The following is an 18466-nucleotide window of genomic DNA, read 5'->3' as shown; positions in this document are numbered from 1 at the left end:
GATTGTCCAAGTTGCTATTGCATTGTGTGTTTATTCTGTTTCAAAGGAAAACATTTAATTTGTGTTATTTCATCTTAGATGAACCTCACAATACCTGGGAAGCTATGTATCTCACAAAGGCATCACAGAAAGGATTTAGCAAAGATTTGATAAAAAAAATCACAAAAACAAAGACCCTGTCAGTGGTAAGCCAACTACTTAATTTTGTTAAAAATGCCCATTAGATTTTAATTGGAGCCTACTTTGATGTCATGTTTTTAAAAACACTTTCTTATGATTTCTCAGGAATCTCGTTTTTTTATTTGTCCATACTGAGTAGTTACAGCCACAAATAATGGATGTAATAGTCACCGTACACCTTCTTCAAAATCAATAGCTTGTTTATAACACAATATTCCCTGGAATTTTCACCATTCACCCCTTATCTTGATGGGCATCTCCTACTCTTGTATATCTCTCTCTCTTGGCCTTAAACACCAGTCCATATTCTGTCAGTATACCCTGAATCTGTCTGCCTGCATTCTCCCCCATCAACTAGCTATATCTCTTTTAGCTACCCTTAAGCCCATGTTACAGAGCATCTTCCTGCATTTTGGCGGTGAATGATCCCACATATACTGAGTAATTAATATCTGTCTTTGCTTTTGGGTCTATTACCCTGGATAGATTGTATCCTTTGTCACACCAGAACTCCCCAATTCTCGCACATTCCTACCACATGTTACTTTGACTTCATTTTTAATACTGTGTACGTGGTCTGCATTATATGCTTTTTCATTATGTTGGGTTCAACCAATCATGGAGTTCTGATGTTTGAGTAACAAATATGCTTTTTAAACATATTTGTATTCTGCCTTTTTATAACTTAATCTTCATTGGGTCTGAATGTTGCGAGAACTAGTTTTCAAAGTGGCTGGGGATGCATTTTTGTGTGTATAAATCTAAAACAAACACAAGGAGATCTAAAGCTACATCGTTTGAGCTTGGTTCCCTATGGACAGGATATTCAAACTAGGCCTGGGCAAAGTACTACCCTATGCTCGCGTAGTTTGCAAACTTTGCGCAACTTCGCACTACGCGAACTGCATGTAGCACAGTGCGAACACGCGTAGCGGTCATTTTTTGCTTGCTTGCGGTCCTCAACGTCAAGTTGGCGACCGCGAGCAAGTAAAATGACATCCTGACGAGACTTTTTCCTCGTTCACGATCAGCAACATCAAGTTGCCGATCGCGAGCGTGAAAGCTAAACCTCCCTGCGAGATTCTCAACGTGGGGAGGTCTGGATTCTCATTGCTCGCGACCTCTCACGAGGAGAAACTACCAGTCCGCGTTGAGAAAGCTGCCGCTCGAGGAAAAATCTCCTCGAGCGCAAGAAAACTACAGTTCGCACTGTGCAAGATGCCGTTTTCAATAAGTGCACAGTGCCGGATGCTTATCCGCACTGTGCAATCATTGAAAACGGCATCTTGCACAGTGCGAACATACTACTGCGCAGTTCGCGTAGTGCTACGCATAGCTGGCGTAGTGCAAAGTGCACTTTGCGTAACTTCGCGAAGTGCTACTTCACAAACTACGCCCAGCCCTAATTCAAACTGGATGATAACAGACTTTGTGGTAGCTGGTAACTGTGACGCACCCCTGTTTACTGCTCTTTATGTGCTTCAGCAATACATACAGCTGTTTTATATATTTTTTTCTGATTCTAGGAAGAAGGTTCCACTTTGGCAGATGTAAGACTTCGAGTTGTCCGCCTCCTTGGTTCTTTAGGAGGGCAAATTAACCGGGGCCTAGTTACTGGTGAGTTTCATCCAATTTAAATCTTCTAAGTCTTAAGTGTGTACTACTCCTTAGGCTGTTTGTTCTACTTCTAACCTTCTAACCATAGATTCCTAAAATTTTGAGTTTCCACCCCCTAGATACAGAACTTTTCCAGGATTTTCTCCAGTGCACCAACAGGGTGGTGCCATCAAACTCAATGGCGACAGCACACCACCCTGAAAGTGACATCACGGAGCCATATATAGGTGCCACTCCTCCTTGCTGATATCTTTTCCTTTCATTCCGTGCCCTTTAGCGTAGATCCAGAGTTAAACTTTAAAAACCTTTTCTTAGTGTTTTACCAACTCTAAAACAGTCCCTTGCACAACTGTATGCCAAGCAAAATGTCTTCCCCCCTCCCCCCCCCCGAAGACCACAGGGTTCAAGCGATGCCATGGCATAGAAGCAGATATTGGTCACAGATTTGCACAATGTCTGCCTGTTTTTTTGTTGCATAATAATGACTCAAAGCTCTGTGACTAATGCTCCTTGATACACCCAAGCGATACACCCAGGGATCAGAAGGCAAAACTGTACATCTTAGATCACAAGAAACTGGGCAGATCATGCATCAAGCCATGAACTCTTTCATTCAAAGTCGTGGAGTTGCTTCAGTTGCAGGTCCCGTTCCAAGCCGCTGTCGCCAGGTAAGTCAAAGTCTATGGACAAAGTCTCCCACAAATACAAGAAGTTCAAGCAGACTCTTCTCAATACTGTGACTCCTTCTCCAGTGAGATGTCATAAAGTCTACTCTCGAAGTATCGGACTCCCCCATCTTAACTGACTCAATGCCTACCTTTTCTGACTCAATGCCTGTACCCTGAATGGTCCTGGCATGCTTTCTTGGGCTGTGGTTGACCCTGCAGCCTTAAAGGAACTATGCTGCTACTTTTGCAGGTGATTCCAATTCCTTCTGGAGCACCTTTTGGCCCCATGGAACTGCAGAGATCCCCAGTCCATTTTCTGTGGTGGACAGTGTCCCAGCTCAGACTAACCCTGTTTGGCCCCTTTTCTGCCTCCAGCCAGCACTGGCCTATACCGCCACATCTCCACTGAATGCCATGCCCGTTGATGTCCGTGCCAGCCTTGGTTTCAGCAGCACTGGCCTCTATTTCAGTGGCACCCACTCCAAAACCACTTCAGACACACGTTTTTGGTCCAGAGTAGATGGAGTGCCATCCTCTGCCAATGTCTTGTTATGAGATAACCAAAGCGGAGCCCATGATTTGGGAGAATTAAAAGGCAGTTTTACTTCCTCTACACCACAACTTCCTAGAGGACCATGTTTTGTTTCAGAGGGCTTTGAAAACAGTCTACATGACAACAATGATGATGATGAGGAGGTGAAAAGTTTACTTTCCCCGATTACATTGGTGCTTGCTTATATTTATAGAATGTCAGTAGATTCGTTACTTCCTCTGAAACAGTCTGACTTCCCACTGGAGTACCCTGCAGAGGAGAATGTCTTTTATGCAGTTCTGCAGAACGTTTGAAACTTCAGCTGACACAGTAGATACCACAGCATACTTTTTGGAGATCTTGCAGCGTGGGCTTGCTACTTAAGACACCTTGCTGCCTTTTAACAAAGCTTTGACACAAACATTAAAAGCAACCTGGTACAAGCCTTGTTTCAACTCTGAAGTAAGTCTTCTTGTGGCTAGGTGTCAAATGCCTGCCCATGGAAGTCCTGCATTTTCTGATCCAGCAGCTGACTCCTTAGAGTTTGATTGTTCAGGCTTCCACCAGCAAGGTAAACCTCAGTGCATTCCCCACTGCTTCACCAGATATGGAATCAAAGCACAAAGATGCGTTTGCTTAAACGGTCTTCTCATCCAGTCTTGCCTGAGGCCCCTGAATACTGTCTGGCTGCTTAATGCATGCCATTCCAGTGGAATTCTGAAATGCTCAAGCAAATCAAGACCGATTGGACACAACTAAGTGTGTACTGAGAACTGGTCTAGATACTACGGACTGTGCTGGTCATCCTATAGACATCAGTGTGGTAAATATATATCATGCCTGGCTATAAACCACAGATTTTTCTGGGGATGTACAGGCTTTCCTTATATACCTGTCATTTAACTGCTAAAGGTGCTTTAGAGACCAAGCTGATTCTATGCTGGAGCACTTCAAAAAGAGCCATTCTGTATCCTTTTATTTAAGTTTGTTATCCCCATCTGTTAATTCTACCAACAATACTGGATATTAAGAGGAAACTTTTGGGGTCTTGCATATCTTCAAAGGTAGCCGTGACGAAGGACCATACAGCCTTTTCATGGGTCCCGAGGATGTGGTAGCAGAGGCCATGGGCAGCAGCCTCATCGTTGCCTTCCACGAATGTAACCAAGCTACTTTGATTCCCCTTCCCTTGGGTGTGCACTGCCGATAGGAGGCAGAATTTGTTTTACCTGCCTAGCTGGCATGCAATTACCTCAGAGCGCAGCAGGGTGTTACAGGTTGTTAAAGATAGTTATACTCCCCCTTTACTTCTGCTGCTGCTCCTCCACATTTTTCTCCAGATATCCGCGGATTCGGCCTCCATCTTTGCCCAGGAAACTCAGTCAATGCTGACCAGCGGGACCATACAGAGAGTTCCTGAAATGGAGATTGGCAGAGGGCATTATTCTTTTTACTTTTTGGTGTCCATCAAGAACGGAAGTCTCATGCCTAAATTAGACTCTAAGGTACTCAACACTTTTCTAAAGAAAGACAAGTTCAAGAAGTCAACCTTGGCCTAAGTTCTTGTTGCCCTGGTTCCAAAGGACTAGATGGGCGTCCTTGGTCTCGCAGGGTGTGTACTTTCATTTGCGCTTTTTGCATTCCCACATATCTTTTTTTTTTGGTTAGTGCTGGAGGCCGACCTCTTTCAGTTTGCTGATCTGCCCTTCAGCCTCACATGAGGCTCCTGCATGTTTATGAAGGTGATGACAGGGTTGCATCCCAGCTTTGCATGTGAGGATACTCGGATTTCAGGAATCTAGATGACTTGCTCTTGAAGGCTCACTGCAGCACACCTACAGGCATTTGTGTCACTGATGTTATCCCAGAGATTCTCCTGGAATGAGCTGATATCCCAGTTGCAACCCACAGGTTTATCGAACCAAAAGAATTCTCTTCATTGGGGAGATCCTGGAACTTGAAATTTCAAGGCCTTTCCTTGTCCACAGCGAGTCCTGAACAATTTGATTATGATATCAATATTTTGGCTCACTCCTGATTTCTGGCATGGACAATTTTGAGGCTTCTCAGCCTTATGTATCCTAGTGGTCCATTGTGTTCACTGGTTCTTGCAGGATTAGGGGTGCGTCCCCTGCCTGCAATTGGCCCAGTAATGGCATTGCTTCTCAGACGACAGCTGTATTTCTGAAGAGGCCGCTCTGCAACTTCAGTGGTTGTTGACCTGTGGTACGTGCAGAACTCACATTAATAATGGATGCATTGTCTCTTGGCAGTTATCTGGGGAAGGGGGAAGTCCGCGGTCTTTGGTCACAGTGGCGCAGAAGAACCAGATCAATCATCTGGAGCTCTGTGCCATTTAGTTGGTAATGAAGGCCTTGCTCTCATCCATCATTGGGAAGCTGCTCCAGATCCTGATGGGTAAGACAACCACATTGTGGTACTGCAACAAGCGGGGCTGTGTGGTATTGTGGGCTCTGTGCCTGGAGGCATTGAGACTGTGGCCATGGCTCAACTTTTAAGGGATTTGTCTGACGACCAGCCATCTAACCAGCTTTGTCAATAGCACGGCAGAAGAACTCAACAGACCATGCCTGGTAGACTATGAAGGGTGCCTGCACCCAGGTGATATAAGGACTCTTTGCCCAGTGAGATGCATGTTGCATGGATTTATTTCACGTTTGAATGGGCAGTGTCACTAATACGGTGCACTGGAATTTCTGCCTTTATGCTCCTTGGGAGACTCATTCCACCTGGTCTCCTGTGTGCCTTCCCAACTCTTATTCTTGCAGCTTGGCACCTATCTACCAAGTTCATGTATTTTGGTCATTGGGTGAGGTTCGTGGCCTGGAGTGCATGCCATCAAGTTGATTCTCTTCAAAATAAGTTTGCTGATGTTCTAATGTTTCCTTTATCTCATGCCCAGCAAGGCTTTGGAGGAGGAACAATGCAATTAAAGGTTGTTTGTTGACCCTTTTGACCTTTCTGCATCTGCTTGACACCCTTTGTTATTCGAATCACCAGTTGTGATGAATTCCTTAAAAATAGGCTTACTTATATGTTTCCTCTTGCACCCTTTAATATGCCTCAATGTGGCTGTAGTATTCTGTGTTTGTGCCTCTATGAGAGTGGCCTTAACATGGGCCTTACTTTCTTGACTTACACGCCCTTCGAGCCAATGTGCTGTTGTTAATTCTGACCATTATAGCAGTGTTACTCATCATCATCATCATCATCGTCATCATCACACAGTGTCTGTGAGCTGCAGGCAATATCAGGGCAACCTCCATATATCACCCTCTTCCCTGATAAGTGGTGCTACAGACTCATCCTTCCTTTCTACCAAAAGTGGTAATACCCTTCAATGTGCGAGTCCACCACTCTCCCTGCTTTATTTCGCTGGTTGAACCTGAACAGAGCACCTGGTTTTAACTTTTAAGTGCACTGAAGCAACCCTGGATGGATGACAAACTTTATTTGTTTTAATTGGTTTTAATTAAGGAAGGGCAGTTCCGAGGTGGCCCTTTCTAGGTGGATTGTCCTTGCATGAAAACCTGCTATGCTATGGGCAGGAAGGAGCTTTCTGGGTGTCTTTGTTCGCATTTTACCAGGACCGAGGCAACCACCACAGCACTGGCTATGTGTCTTCCAGTGCTGGACATTTTCCAGGCAGCCACATGGCTGTCTACCCATACCTTCATCAGGCATTACTGCCTCAAATCTCAGGTCTGCAGAAAGGGCCTTTCAACTTCTGTAGGAATGTACTATTCAGAAGGCGACTTGTCTGCAGCTAGAAGTATCCATCAAAAGAACAACCAGATTATCTTTGGTAACACTCTTTCTGATGGATATAATATCGAACTAGAGATTCCTAACCACCCTCCCTCTTCTTGTTATGCTGAGTGAACTTTTTAGGATTCTAAAAATGTCCCAAGTTAGGCTTTACCCGCTGTCAGGTTTGCAGTCTAATTTAGCTGATCAGCATCTGAGGCCATGTAGGAGTTGATCAGAAATCAGATGTGAGTGTACAGGGGTAATGCCTATACAGCTCTGTGGCATCACTCTTGTGCCATGCAATGCCACTGTGAAGTACAATGGTGCCACCTGTCGGCAACAAGGGGCAATTGCTGGAAAAGTTCCAGATTCAGTCTTGCACCTGGGGGGAATTCAAAAGGAGATAATTCCACAGTTTGATTGAGTATTCCCCACTTCTCTTCCAGGGGATCCTCATCAATAGTCATAAGCACATGAATATTCCGGGTTATGTGCGGGACCCCGGAAACACATCACATATATGTGAAAACCATATATGTATATGTATATGTATATATATATATATATATATCTCCACAGCTACCGAACACCAGCCAGTTGCACTCGTGAGCGGGTGCACACAAAACGGGGGTGTGCCCTTTACGAAATCACAGCTCCAAACATCCACGGACAATGTATCCAAAGGAAAGTAGCACATGCACTGGGTAGTTCCGCAACAGATTTATTTCAAGGAACTAAACAGCAAAGACGCGTTTCGCCATAGGGCTTTGTCAAATTGTGCAAAGAGCATAGACGCTCGTCTCTTTAAAAAGACGTCATTTGGCATAATCACAAACAAAGAAGGACTGCAGTATTATTGTCGTGAATGGCCGCCATATTAAGACGGTATACATAATCATGCAGATAAACGTATACACATACGTAAAAATATGTAAATAGCATGGCTCGACAACACACATAAAAGCGATAATGCCTGGTTTCTAATTCATAAATAATACAGCCCGGGATGGGCACAGACAGTCCAACTCTGTAACTCTCGTAAAATATAGCCCGCGATGGGCACTCAAGCAGGCATAACATATCCAATAGTGAGTCAACAAAAATTATTACATGACACTCAAGAGAGATAGTCCCGTCATCCAAGATGACAATCACGTGCCATATCTACCAATGTAGAGTGCACAAATGAAACAGTTGCAGAAATTCAAGCACAGATGCTGTTAATACTGTATCAAAGTTATCACACTTCATGGATATCAATGTGTAAGGATCTCGCCCTGGATGGGCAAAGATATAAGCCTGAGAGAAACTATGTATGTACATGACCAAATGACATCTCTGCATTAACAATATATTAGCCAAGTTGAATGTTCAAAATCATTGATTCTATAATAGTCCAGATTATTCTAAGTTAGGAAAGAAACAGTTGAAATGATGCAGTGAATAAAAAATAGACAAAATATGAATATATGACGACTGTGCAAGTCTGCTTAACCCAAGTGTACAGATAGCTCTTCATGCATGTTCAGGCCTTTGGGATTTTTGCTCTGTAAATCAATTATGTACCTGGATTCCAACCGTCTAAGTTTGAGGAGACGATCACCTCCTCTGATATTGGCCGGGACACTATCGAGACAAGTATAAGATAACAGATCCCTGTTACTTTTATGCATCCTCTCGAAGTGCCTAGCTACAGGGTAGGTTTCGTCTTTCTTGGCAATGGCACGCATATGCTCTAAAATTCTCAGTTTATCTGCATTGGTCGTGCTGCCAATGTAGTTCAAACCACAAGGGCAGGTGAGGCAGTAAATCGCATAGGGCGTGGAACATGTCAAGAATTTCGTGATTTTTTTAGGAATTGCCAGAACAGGTATCTTAAAAGTAAGAGTCCGCTTACTAAATTTACATGCCTTGCACCGGCCACAGGGGTAAAAACCACTAAGTGTAGGTAATTTAGAGATTCTTTCAGGAGCAGAGTAATGGCTAGAAACCAAATGATCCCTAAGAGATCTGGCCTTCCTAAAAGTGACTAACGGGTTGGTGGGTAAGTCAGCTTTAATGATGTTATCGGACATTAAGATATTCCAATTCTTTTTGAATATCTTCTTAATTTGCCCCGCATTTTGTGAGAAGGTAGTGATGAGGCGAAACGCCCCATTACTGGATTTTTCTGTATTCTTAGGTTTCAACAGATCTTTTCTCTTCATCTTTTTAGCTCTTTCATAGGCACGAGCTAAAACACCATCTCTGTAGCCCCTAATCTTGAATCTTTGAAGGCTAGCATCCGCTGCCTTCTTAAAATCATCATCGTTGGAATTATTCCGCCTTAACCTTAAAAATTCTCCGTAAGGGATACTCTCAATTAATTGGCGAGGATGACTACTAGTGGCAAAGAGCGTGGAGTTCCCCGCCGTCTCTTTTCTGAACAGTTTAGTCTGTATCATTCCATCTTTATCAATATACACAGTGAGATCCAGGTAGTTCACAGTAGTCCTACTGAAAGCCCTGTAGAAACTGCCTGTGCCTTTATAGACGTACTCCATGACAATGATGGTAACATCAGTAGGACTTCATTCTCGCCATTTCTTCATCTGTGTGGGCCCCAAACAGTAAAGTGCCAGAAAAAGGGAAATTTAGTATGCGCTGTTGTGCATCAGGTTTTTAATGGAGTAAGATGCAACCAGGAGGATCATCCATATGCCATGTGCATACGAGTGAGCTGCTAGAGATACACCATCTGCTGCCGTGCTGATTACCTGGTTGGCCACCAGAGCACCTTCTTGAATTAATTCAGAGAAGTCCTGTTGATTTTCCTTTGGAAGTTTTTCTTTAAAGAGTTCCAGTGAATCCCACAGGGATCTCTCAAACCGACCCAACAGGGCCACAGCGTTGGACACTTGTAAAGAAAAGCTGTCGAGCCACAAGCCTTCCGTCCCCAAGAATCTTGTGCTCTACTCTCTTCATCCGGAGGAGCGGAGGAGGAAGATGCAACTGCATGTGTCTTCTTTGCTGCTGCAATAATAACAGAATACAGAGGTGGGTCCAATCTAAGGAAAAGAGGATCCAATACAGCTGGCTTATATTTTTTTTACGATATGTGGTGGAGCTGCTTTAGCCGATGATGGGGCTAGGAAGACATCCATTACTGTCAATAATCCCAGGAACCAAAGGAAGCAATGGTCTTGCCACAGACTTTGATGGAGAGTCTCGAAAATAATGGACTTGGTCGTCTGAGTAGCTGACATGGTAATGCCCAGCTTCTGAGCTCCTCTTTTAAGAACATTATGAAAAGTGTTCACATTGTCAATGGATGACACTCTGGAAGGGGGGCTATCCGTCAAGGTAGGAGAGTAATCCCTCTTGGATGAATGTGTTGAGGAGGACGACCAAGACGGTGTACACCGCCTTTTGGGATGCCCCTGTGTTGATCTGCGTTCAGGGGATCTGCCTCAATGTTCACTGGTGCGATTGGCGAGTGATTTGTTGGCTTCTTGCACCAGGCGCTGTAAGAGAGATCTATGCAGTGGGCTGGAGTATACCGCAGGCCGTTGAGTATGACCTGATAGATGTATAGAAGGAGCTCGCTGCCTCCTTGGAGAACCTCTTGGGGGTGATCTTACAGGCTCCTGTGAACGAGCAGAAGCACTGCGTGATGATGCAATCGTCTAGGGTGAGCTCCGATTAGAGTAGGAAGACACTCTGCGTCTTCTGGAGCACGACCTTCGTCGCGATGTGACGTCGACGGCGAATGCCTTGACGTTGACAGACTGTGTCACCATTACTGGAGAGACCCCAGAACCTGATCGCCTCCTCGACATCTGTGTGCTTCGACGTTGTATGGTTTGACGTCGAATGCCTGGAGCCCATAGACCTTGCCTGTGAGGTTGAGCGTGCGGGAGACCTCAACAATGAACAATTCGACTGAGAAATCCTCCTCGACGTCGATCGTTCCCTCAACGCTGATTGCCTGTTAGAAGCCCATGGGGTAGAGTGGGAGAAACTTCTCGCCGTTGACTGAGATCTCCGTCTCGACGTCAAACGACGTTTAGTGTATTTCACCCTTGGTCTTGCCGTTGAATGCCTCGACATCGATGAGGATCTAGTCTTTGACGTTGTACGCCGCCTGGACGCCGACAGGGGTGATGAAGAGTTTCTCAACGTCGATCGTTGCCTGGTTGACGTCGATGGAGAGATGTGCTTCGACGCTAATCGCCGATGACCCTGCGATGGCTGAGCTGGTCTCGACGTTGACAGTTGCCTGGTTGATGCCGACGGAGATGTGTGCTTCGACGCCGATCGCTGGTGACCCTGCGACGGCGGAGCCTGTCTCGACGTCGAACGCCGCATCAACAGCGATGACTGAGATCTGCCTCTCGACGCTGGGCGAGCCCGCTTCAACGGAGAGCGATTCCTCGACGCTGATCGTCACCCAGTTGTCGACAGCGGAGGAATCGATGTACCTGCGGTTTTTGAAGACGACTGGTGTTCTCTCGACGGCGAGCCAACCATCGATGGTCTTCTAGTTGATGTTTTCGATGCTGAAGAAGGGTTTTGAGGCGCAGAGCCCGACGCCAATGGAGAGCACACTGGAATCTTACTTCTAGATGGAGTGGATGCTCTCTCCTACCTCTTCTTCAACTGCGACATGCCTCTGGAAGGAAATCTTCTCTTCTCAGCCAGCCCATAGAGCCGAATGCTCTCCCTGTCCTTCAGAGTTCTTTTGGACAGCAGCTGGCAATGTTGGTAGGTTTTGGAATCCTGATCAGAAGGTAGGCATAAAATACAGACAGGGTGTGAGTCTTTTTTAGCCGCCTTCTTGCCACAGGAAGGGCAAGGGTCAAAAAGAGAGGGCATTTCCGACTAAAAAACAATGCGCAACTCTCTCAAAAACAGTAGAAAAGTACTTCACTACTAAAAAGACGTTGAAGTAAAAAGGATTTTAACCCAAAAATAGAAGTATTTTCTGTCGAAATCAGAAATAAGATAGAGCTGAATTAACCAGGGGTCCTGACAGAAGGAGGATACCCCTGGAAGAGAACTAGGATTACAGGTAAGTAACTTATCCACATGGCCAAACATAGAATGGGATCACCAGGACATAGGCTTCACAATTCACAAGGTGGCTGCAAGGGAAGGGGTCTGGTTTGCACGAAAACAGTTTTCGTCCCTCATTTTTAAGGGTAAGCATGAGGGTTCCGCGCAGGGCACCAAAGCCAGAGGCCCCCCTGGGGGTAAGGTGGGGGAAAGGACGCACTGCAGCCTGCTATAAAGTATGACTAAGATTAGTGTAAGTGAGGGTATGCCTTCAGATTTAAATACAGCTGTAGCAACTAAGACGGCGCATATCCAGCACTTCATTGCAAGTAAGTAAAAAGAGCAGGGGAGAACAGAGGGCGGCAGCAGTAAGTGTCAGGGTATGGTAGGGGCGCCCTCTGCTGTGGGTGTCAGGAGACAGAAGGGACAACCCCCACCCCAATCAGAGGCAGGAGATTGATCCAGCTTCTGCACCGATACCCCAAGATAAAGGCGAGACAACTACTGGCAGGTGGTTTCACAGAAGCCCCTTAGCCCAGCGACAGAGCGGAAAATTAAAATCCATGAGCCAACCCAGAAGTAGCCAGGCAGAAGGTGGGGAAGGAAATCCAGCTTTGGGGAGAGGCCGGCCCCTCCAGCAGTCCCCCATTGGAGAACCTTATAGTGTCTCCGTTGGGGGTAGTACCAAAGAAGTAGGCTGGGAAGTACCCCCTAATACACTGTGTCATACCCCCAAGGAGATTCAGAAAATGACTGGTTGAAACAAGATAGCTGTTCAGTGTCATCTGCCGCCCTAGAGGAGGTGGTGGATTTGATCAAGCGGGCAGACAGGGTAGCCCTGCTGACCAAAACAGATATCAAATCTGCTTTCTGCCTGTTACCAGTACACCCGCAGAGCTACCACTTGTTGGGATTTCAACTAGATGGGGTTTATTATTGTGACAAATGCCTACCATTGGAGTGTGCAATCTCGAGTGCCTACTTTGAGACCTTCGCAAAAACAACAGTTGATGGACAGAATGCAGTACAATGTCATACATTCACCCAGTACAGAGATCTGGGCCTAAATCCATCGTTTTTTTGCTCACCACACCACCCCAGTTCAGACATGGCCACATGCAAATCAGCCTTGACCCTGTGCCTCATGGGAACAGTCCATCCCGAACTGCCAAGCCATGTCTTCCCTGGACCGGAATAAAGCATCCTAGGACCGGTTACTGGCTATCAGCCGTCTTCAGGCAGGATAGCTTGACTCCAGTGGCGTGGAGAGCACGGGACTCACGTCTGAGCATACCCGTCCCACTCGGGGTGACAAATGCAAAGACAACAGTTGATGGACAGAATGCAGAACAATGTCATACATTCACCTCAATACAGAGATCTGGGCCTACTTTGAGACCTTCAGCAGCTCCTTGGAATCGGAACTGGAGTCACCCCACCCAGCCGGGGGGCACATACGTTATTTGTACAACTTCCTGTTCATTGACAAACCAGACACAGGGAAATGCCAGGCCCTTGTATGGCGGTTTGGGGAATGGCAGAGGAGCTGGGAGTCCCGCTAGCACCAGAAACAACTGAGAGCCCAGTCACCAGGCTATCCTTCCTTGGGATTGAACTAGACTCAGTGGAGGGATCTAAGACAAATCATAAGGCAATTGCTAATAGAAAAATTAGGTGAATGTGGGGGACCTGATGCAGCTAGTGGGGAATCGGAACTTCGACAACTAGGTAATCCCCGCTGGGCGTCCTTTCATTAGGCAAATGGCCTGGTTGACCGGGGACATGACAAAAAAACACCATGGGGCGCGACTCGCACAAGGGGTTAATGAGTAGCTAAAGCAGTGGGATACATTCCTAGCCAAATTCAGTGGCACACTCATGTGGAGGAAGACTGGTTATCTTATGTTATGTCATGTTATGTTATATGCTGTTTTATTACGTGATCAATTACTACCTTATCCTGGCGCAGAATGAAAAGAAAGGAAGAAAAACCGAACCGGGGAACATCTAAAAGGCCATCTTAAACAAATGGGTTTTCAGAGCTTTTTTAAAAGGACCAAAGTTCAGGGGAGCTCGCAGAAACAAAGGAAGGTCATTCCAGGCGGATGCTGCTCTGACCGCAATCGACTCCCCCCCCCCCCCCCCAGCCGGGAGCGCCGAAAACGTGGAACCTGCAGCAGATGTTGGGCGGCAGAGCGCAAAGGTCTGTTGGGAGAGTAGTGACTGAATCGTTTCCTCAAGTAAGCCGGACCTTGTCCATTTATAGCTTTGTAAGTCAGTGTGAGGATTTAAAAAATGATCCGTTGCGGTACTGGCAACCAGTGCAGTCTCTGCAAATGGATCTTTACACTCACACGGCTAGAAATGTTGCATAAGAGTCTGGAGGTGGCATTTTGGATTACCTGGAGACGCCCCACCAGAAAGGCCGGGGAGCCACTCAGCAAGGGGTTGGCATAGTCTCGGTGCGAGAGAATTAAAGCTCTCGCTACTGACTCTCTTGCTGTAGAAGGAAGATAAGGGAAAAACTTCCGTAGTGCCTTAAGTGTGCCGAAGCAGCCCCCCGTCAGTTTCTTAATGTGTGCCTCAAATCGGAGGTCTTCTCCAAACTTCTCCAAACTTCTCCAAATCTTACATGGCTGTTCACAGGTGCTGCAGCGGGCCATGGTTTTGGGGCAATACTGGGAGAATCATGGGCGGCGGACAAGTGGCCAGACAGCTGGCACACTAGGGATGCCAGCAAACATCACACTCTTGGAGCTCTTTCCCATTATAGTTGCCTTTATAATATGGGGAGACAGACTGGCAAACAGGCAGATCACTCTGTGGTTAGACAATCACACAGTGGTACAGGCGATAAACCTGGGGACTGCAAAATGCCCAGCAGGGGTACAGCTACTGCTCCAGCTTGTGGGATGGCAACTGAAGGAGAACATAGCGATGAGGGCAAGGCACATTGAAGGGGTAGCAAACTCAAAAGCTGGTGCGCTCTCTCGTTTTCAGTGGGACAAATTCAGGGCTCTGGCACTGCATGCAGAACAGTACTCCAGTACCGGAGATACCTCTGGAACCTTATGGACCTGGAATAGCACTGATGGTGGACAATGCATTGGCCCCAAAAACTGCGATAAGATACCGTAAGTGCAGCGAGGTGTTTAAAAGCATGACTGGGACAAAATACCTGAGCAGGGTTATCCAGACAGAGGTAGTGCCTTCTTAGAATGGGCTTTCAGGAACGGGAACCCAATCCTGGGCACAAACAGACCATGGAGTTGTGGCTAACTTCGCCAAATTGACAACGGGAAGGGTCACAACGGGGTCCTTTTACTGTGGGTCAGCAATAAAAGGCTGGGGGAGGCTGCAACTCAGGGCACCGGATAGGAGGAGACCCATTGTCTACGAGGTACTGAAGGCTGTACTGGACACGCAACTAGGGATATGTACAGGACACCACGAGGTGGTGGTGTTCATAGTGTCATTTGCCTTGGCTTTCTTCTGGGCTTACAGGATTAGTGAGCTGGCGGCTCCAGCCAATGGGACCCCGGGTACAGCATGTGTGTACACAGAGGACATATGCATGGGGAAGGGGTATGTGATTGTGCACCTCAGAAGATCAAACACTGACCAAGAGGGCAGAGGAAAACACACGAGGATGGACTGCATAGAGGACAGGGCTTGCGGCCTGATATGCCTCTTGTGGGAGTATATGAGACAAGGAGCCCACGCAGCTGGGCCTCTGTTCTCACATGGGGATGGGTCATACCTCAGCCATTTTCAATTCACAGCAGTAATGAAGAAGGCCTTGGGGAAGGCTGGGTTGCCCCATGAGAAGTTTGGGTCGCACTGGTTTCGGATAGGGGCGGCAACCACTGCAGCACACCTGGGGCTCAAGGCTGAGTGGATAAGGAAGTTGGGCCGGTGGGTGTCTGGCGTGTTCAAGAAATACATTTGCCGGGATCTGAACTGTCTCTCTCCCAGAAGGTCCAGCGGGGACCAGCGCAAGGTGTGGATCCTGGGACATTCCTGCATCACGTGGGCAAGACAGTGGGCTGCGGCACAGAAATACTTCAAGGGGATATGGCTACAGAACATGGCAGTGACGTGGCAGGGGCGATTGGCCATGAGATGGGAGCAGTTGCTCCCCATGGTACAGGAAGCAGTTCATACCGAAGAGGTGCCGGACGCCGGGGCTATTCACCTGGGGGAAACGACCTGGCATGCATGGGGAGGAGAGAGCTGCTAGGGGCAATGACAGCAAGGCTTGCAGTCCTGGAAGGTTGATCTACCCGGCAGACATTATATGGTCTGAGATAGAAGCCCCCAGGGTATGGAGATGCGCAGTCGACCATGGGGCAGTCCATATGTCAAGGCTTAAACTCAATATTACCATGACAAAGATATATAGTGCCAATGGCTGAGGTTCCGTGCAGCACAGGTTGACCAACCTCAGGACACCAGGTTACCCCTTAGAAGATGGGGCACACTTAACCGGGGTAGGCATGGACACATTCCTATTTGACATAGTGAGCGTGCTAAAGCAGCTGGGTTTCTCCCGAACGGACGGAAGGGGCAGCTGCCAGCATGGCGGAGGCAGCAAAAAAGGGGACCCAGAGAAAAGAATAGCCTAGGTAGAAGAGCTGCTCAGACAGTGTCCTTGGGATGCCTCAAGGCAGGGACACGGGGGTCAAGTGACAGCACACAATGACAGCCGGAATTGAAGAGCTGCTCAGAAATTGTCCTTGGGATGCCACACAGCAGGGACATGGGGAGCAGGTGAATGACCAGCAAAGGTCCGCAAAAGCAGAACAGCACCTGCAGCCCGGGCTGGGTCTGACGACCGCCCACAAGGTCAGTAGCAGGGTAAGCCTAGAACCCGCAGAACCTGAGATACCGCCAAAGGAGCCATTGCGCAGGGGTAGTGCTGTCTGACAGAAATGGGGGGAAAACCAGTGGACAATATTCAGAGTCATAAGTGTGATATGTAACAAACAACCTTGGCTCGCAAATGACCAACCAGTAATTTGTGAGATCTATGATCTATGTTTTTTAATAAACTGCAGCCTTAATGCACCACAAACTGTTGTCCGCTGAATGTTTGGCGGGATGGGACGATGCATGACGGCCTAGTAGGATGGGGGGAGGGACTCTCACGCCCAGGAGGTGTTGTGACGCAGGCCAGATAGGGGCCCTCAGGGAACCTGTTAGACCTGACATCATTGGCTTGAGTCTCTCCTCCATTTTTTCTGTTTGCCTCCACTGTTTTACGATGTTTTGCTGGATAATGCTTTGGGCGTCGTGCCACTGCTGATCAGTGCCACAGCGCAAGTGCTCCCGATGTTAAATTGATGTATCGATTGTATCCATGTTTGGCTTATTTGGTTTACTGTCAGTCCCTAGTCTAGTGCACCAGGAGTGCCGGGGCTTGTAAATCCAAATGCCGCTCGTGGGCTTGCAGCACGTGTTGTGCCACCCACAAGAGCGGCCTCGTAAAAGAATGTCTACGGGTCGGTCATTGCGAGACCCACGTGCAGCCTAGTACTGTCACGCGGGCTGCGCAAGTATACCTACTTGCCAGTCCCTCAAACCTTCCCTTAACTCCACGTTAGTCACCCCTATGGTAGGCCCACGGGCAGGGTGCGTTGTAAGTATAAGGTAGGACACGCCTGACCAAGTTGGCATGTCCTGATAGTGAACAACAGCCATCTTCGTTCTTCACTATTGCGAGGTAGCCTGCTCTCCATTAGTTAGAATGGGCCGCCGGGGTTATTAATGCTATGATCCTAGTTGGCTCGGGGAGCATGGTGCAATGTCGAGTTTGGTATCCCTGAACTCGGGGTTTAATTACGCATCGGCTGGCGTGGATGGTTTTTGGACTCTGGGTTTGAAAATAGCACTTTTAGAAAGTGTCTATTTTCTTGTCTAACCATTTCTGGGTTCTGCTGGTCTTGCGTGTGTGTGACAGGAGCTGGGTGGCTCCAGAGGTCTGAGTGAGTCAGTGTGGGATGAGTGGGACATTTGCGTTGAGAGTAGGGGGAGAGTAGTTGCTGATAGCCTGCCCTGCTTGATACAATGCTGGCTCCACCTCCTGCCAAGCGACGGATGGCTCTGTGCCTGCCATGGACGATCCTGGCCCCACCTCCTGCCAGGAGGCCGATAGCTCTGCTCCGGCCAGTGACAATGCTGGCTCCACCTCCTGCTGGGCGTCTGAGGACCCAGCCCTGCTCAGTGAATAAGCCAGGTGCTCCTGCCTGGCTCCACCCACAACAGACCCAGGATGTTGGGAAAGTCCCCTGCATGGACAAAGGGATCAAAGCCGAAAAGGGGTATAAGAGTAGGACCCCTGAACTAAGAAATCAGATCACTTCTGACAAGGAACCCTGTAACCAAGGACAAGAGGCCTGCTGATCTAAGGACTTGCCTACCCCTTCTGCCAGTGTGCTGTTTGCTGGGGGGAATCCTGCAGTGCTTCTTTATTTTTGCCAAGGAACCAGGAGAGAGGAACTGTGTGTGTACTCTCACGCTTGCTAAGAAAATCTCCAAGGACTGGAAGAGTGCCAGTCTCCTGCTGAAGTCACAGGGCTAAAGGACTTCATCTGCTTAAAGTGCTATTTGCTGGAACCTGTGAATCCAGCACCTCTGAAAGAACCAGCAATCTCGACGCCGACGG

The 18466-nt window shown here is 47.5% G+C and overlaps 1 protein-coding gene across 1 annotated transcript in view; it reads left to right on the top strand.

The window, feature by feature from the left end:
* The window catches only part of PRKDC (protein kinase, DNA-activated, catalytic subunit), a 2818033-nt gene that overhangs the window by 426261 nt on the left and 2373306 nt on the right, over positions 1-18466 (top strand). Inside the window, exons 22-23 of the mRNA XM_086965729.1 lie at positions 79-185; positions 1707-1797. Of these exons, the coding sequence (XP_086821855.1) occupies positions 79-185; positions 1707-1797 (198 nt within the window). The remainder of the gene's footprint in view (positions 1-78; positions 186-1706; positions 1798-18466) is intronic.

The sequence above is a fragment of the Lissotriton vulgaris genome, chromosome 4_1 (genome assembly GCF_964263255.1).
Source record: "Lissotriton vulgaris chromosome 4_1, aLisVul1.2, whole genome shotgun sequence".
Lineage (NCBI taxonomy): Eukaryota > Metazoa > Chordata > Amphibia > Caudata > Salamandridae > Lissotriton > Lissotriton vulgaris.
The sequence above is the reverse complement of the archived record's forward strand: the minus strand, read 5'-3'. Positions and strand labels throughout refer to the sequence as shown.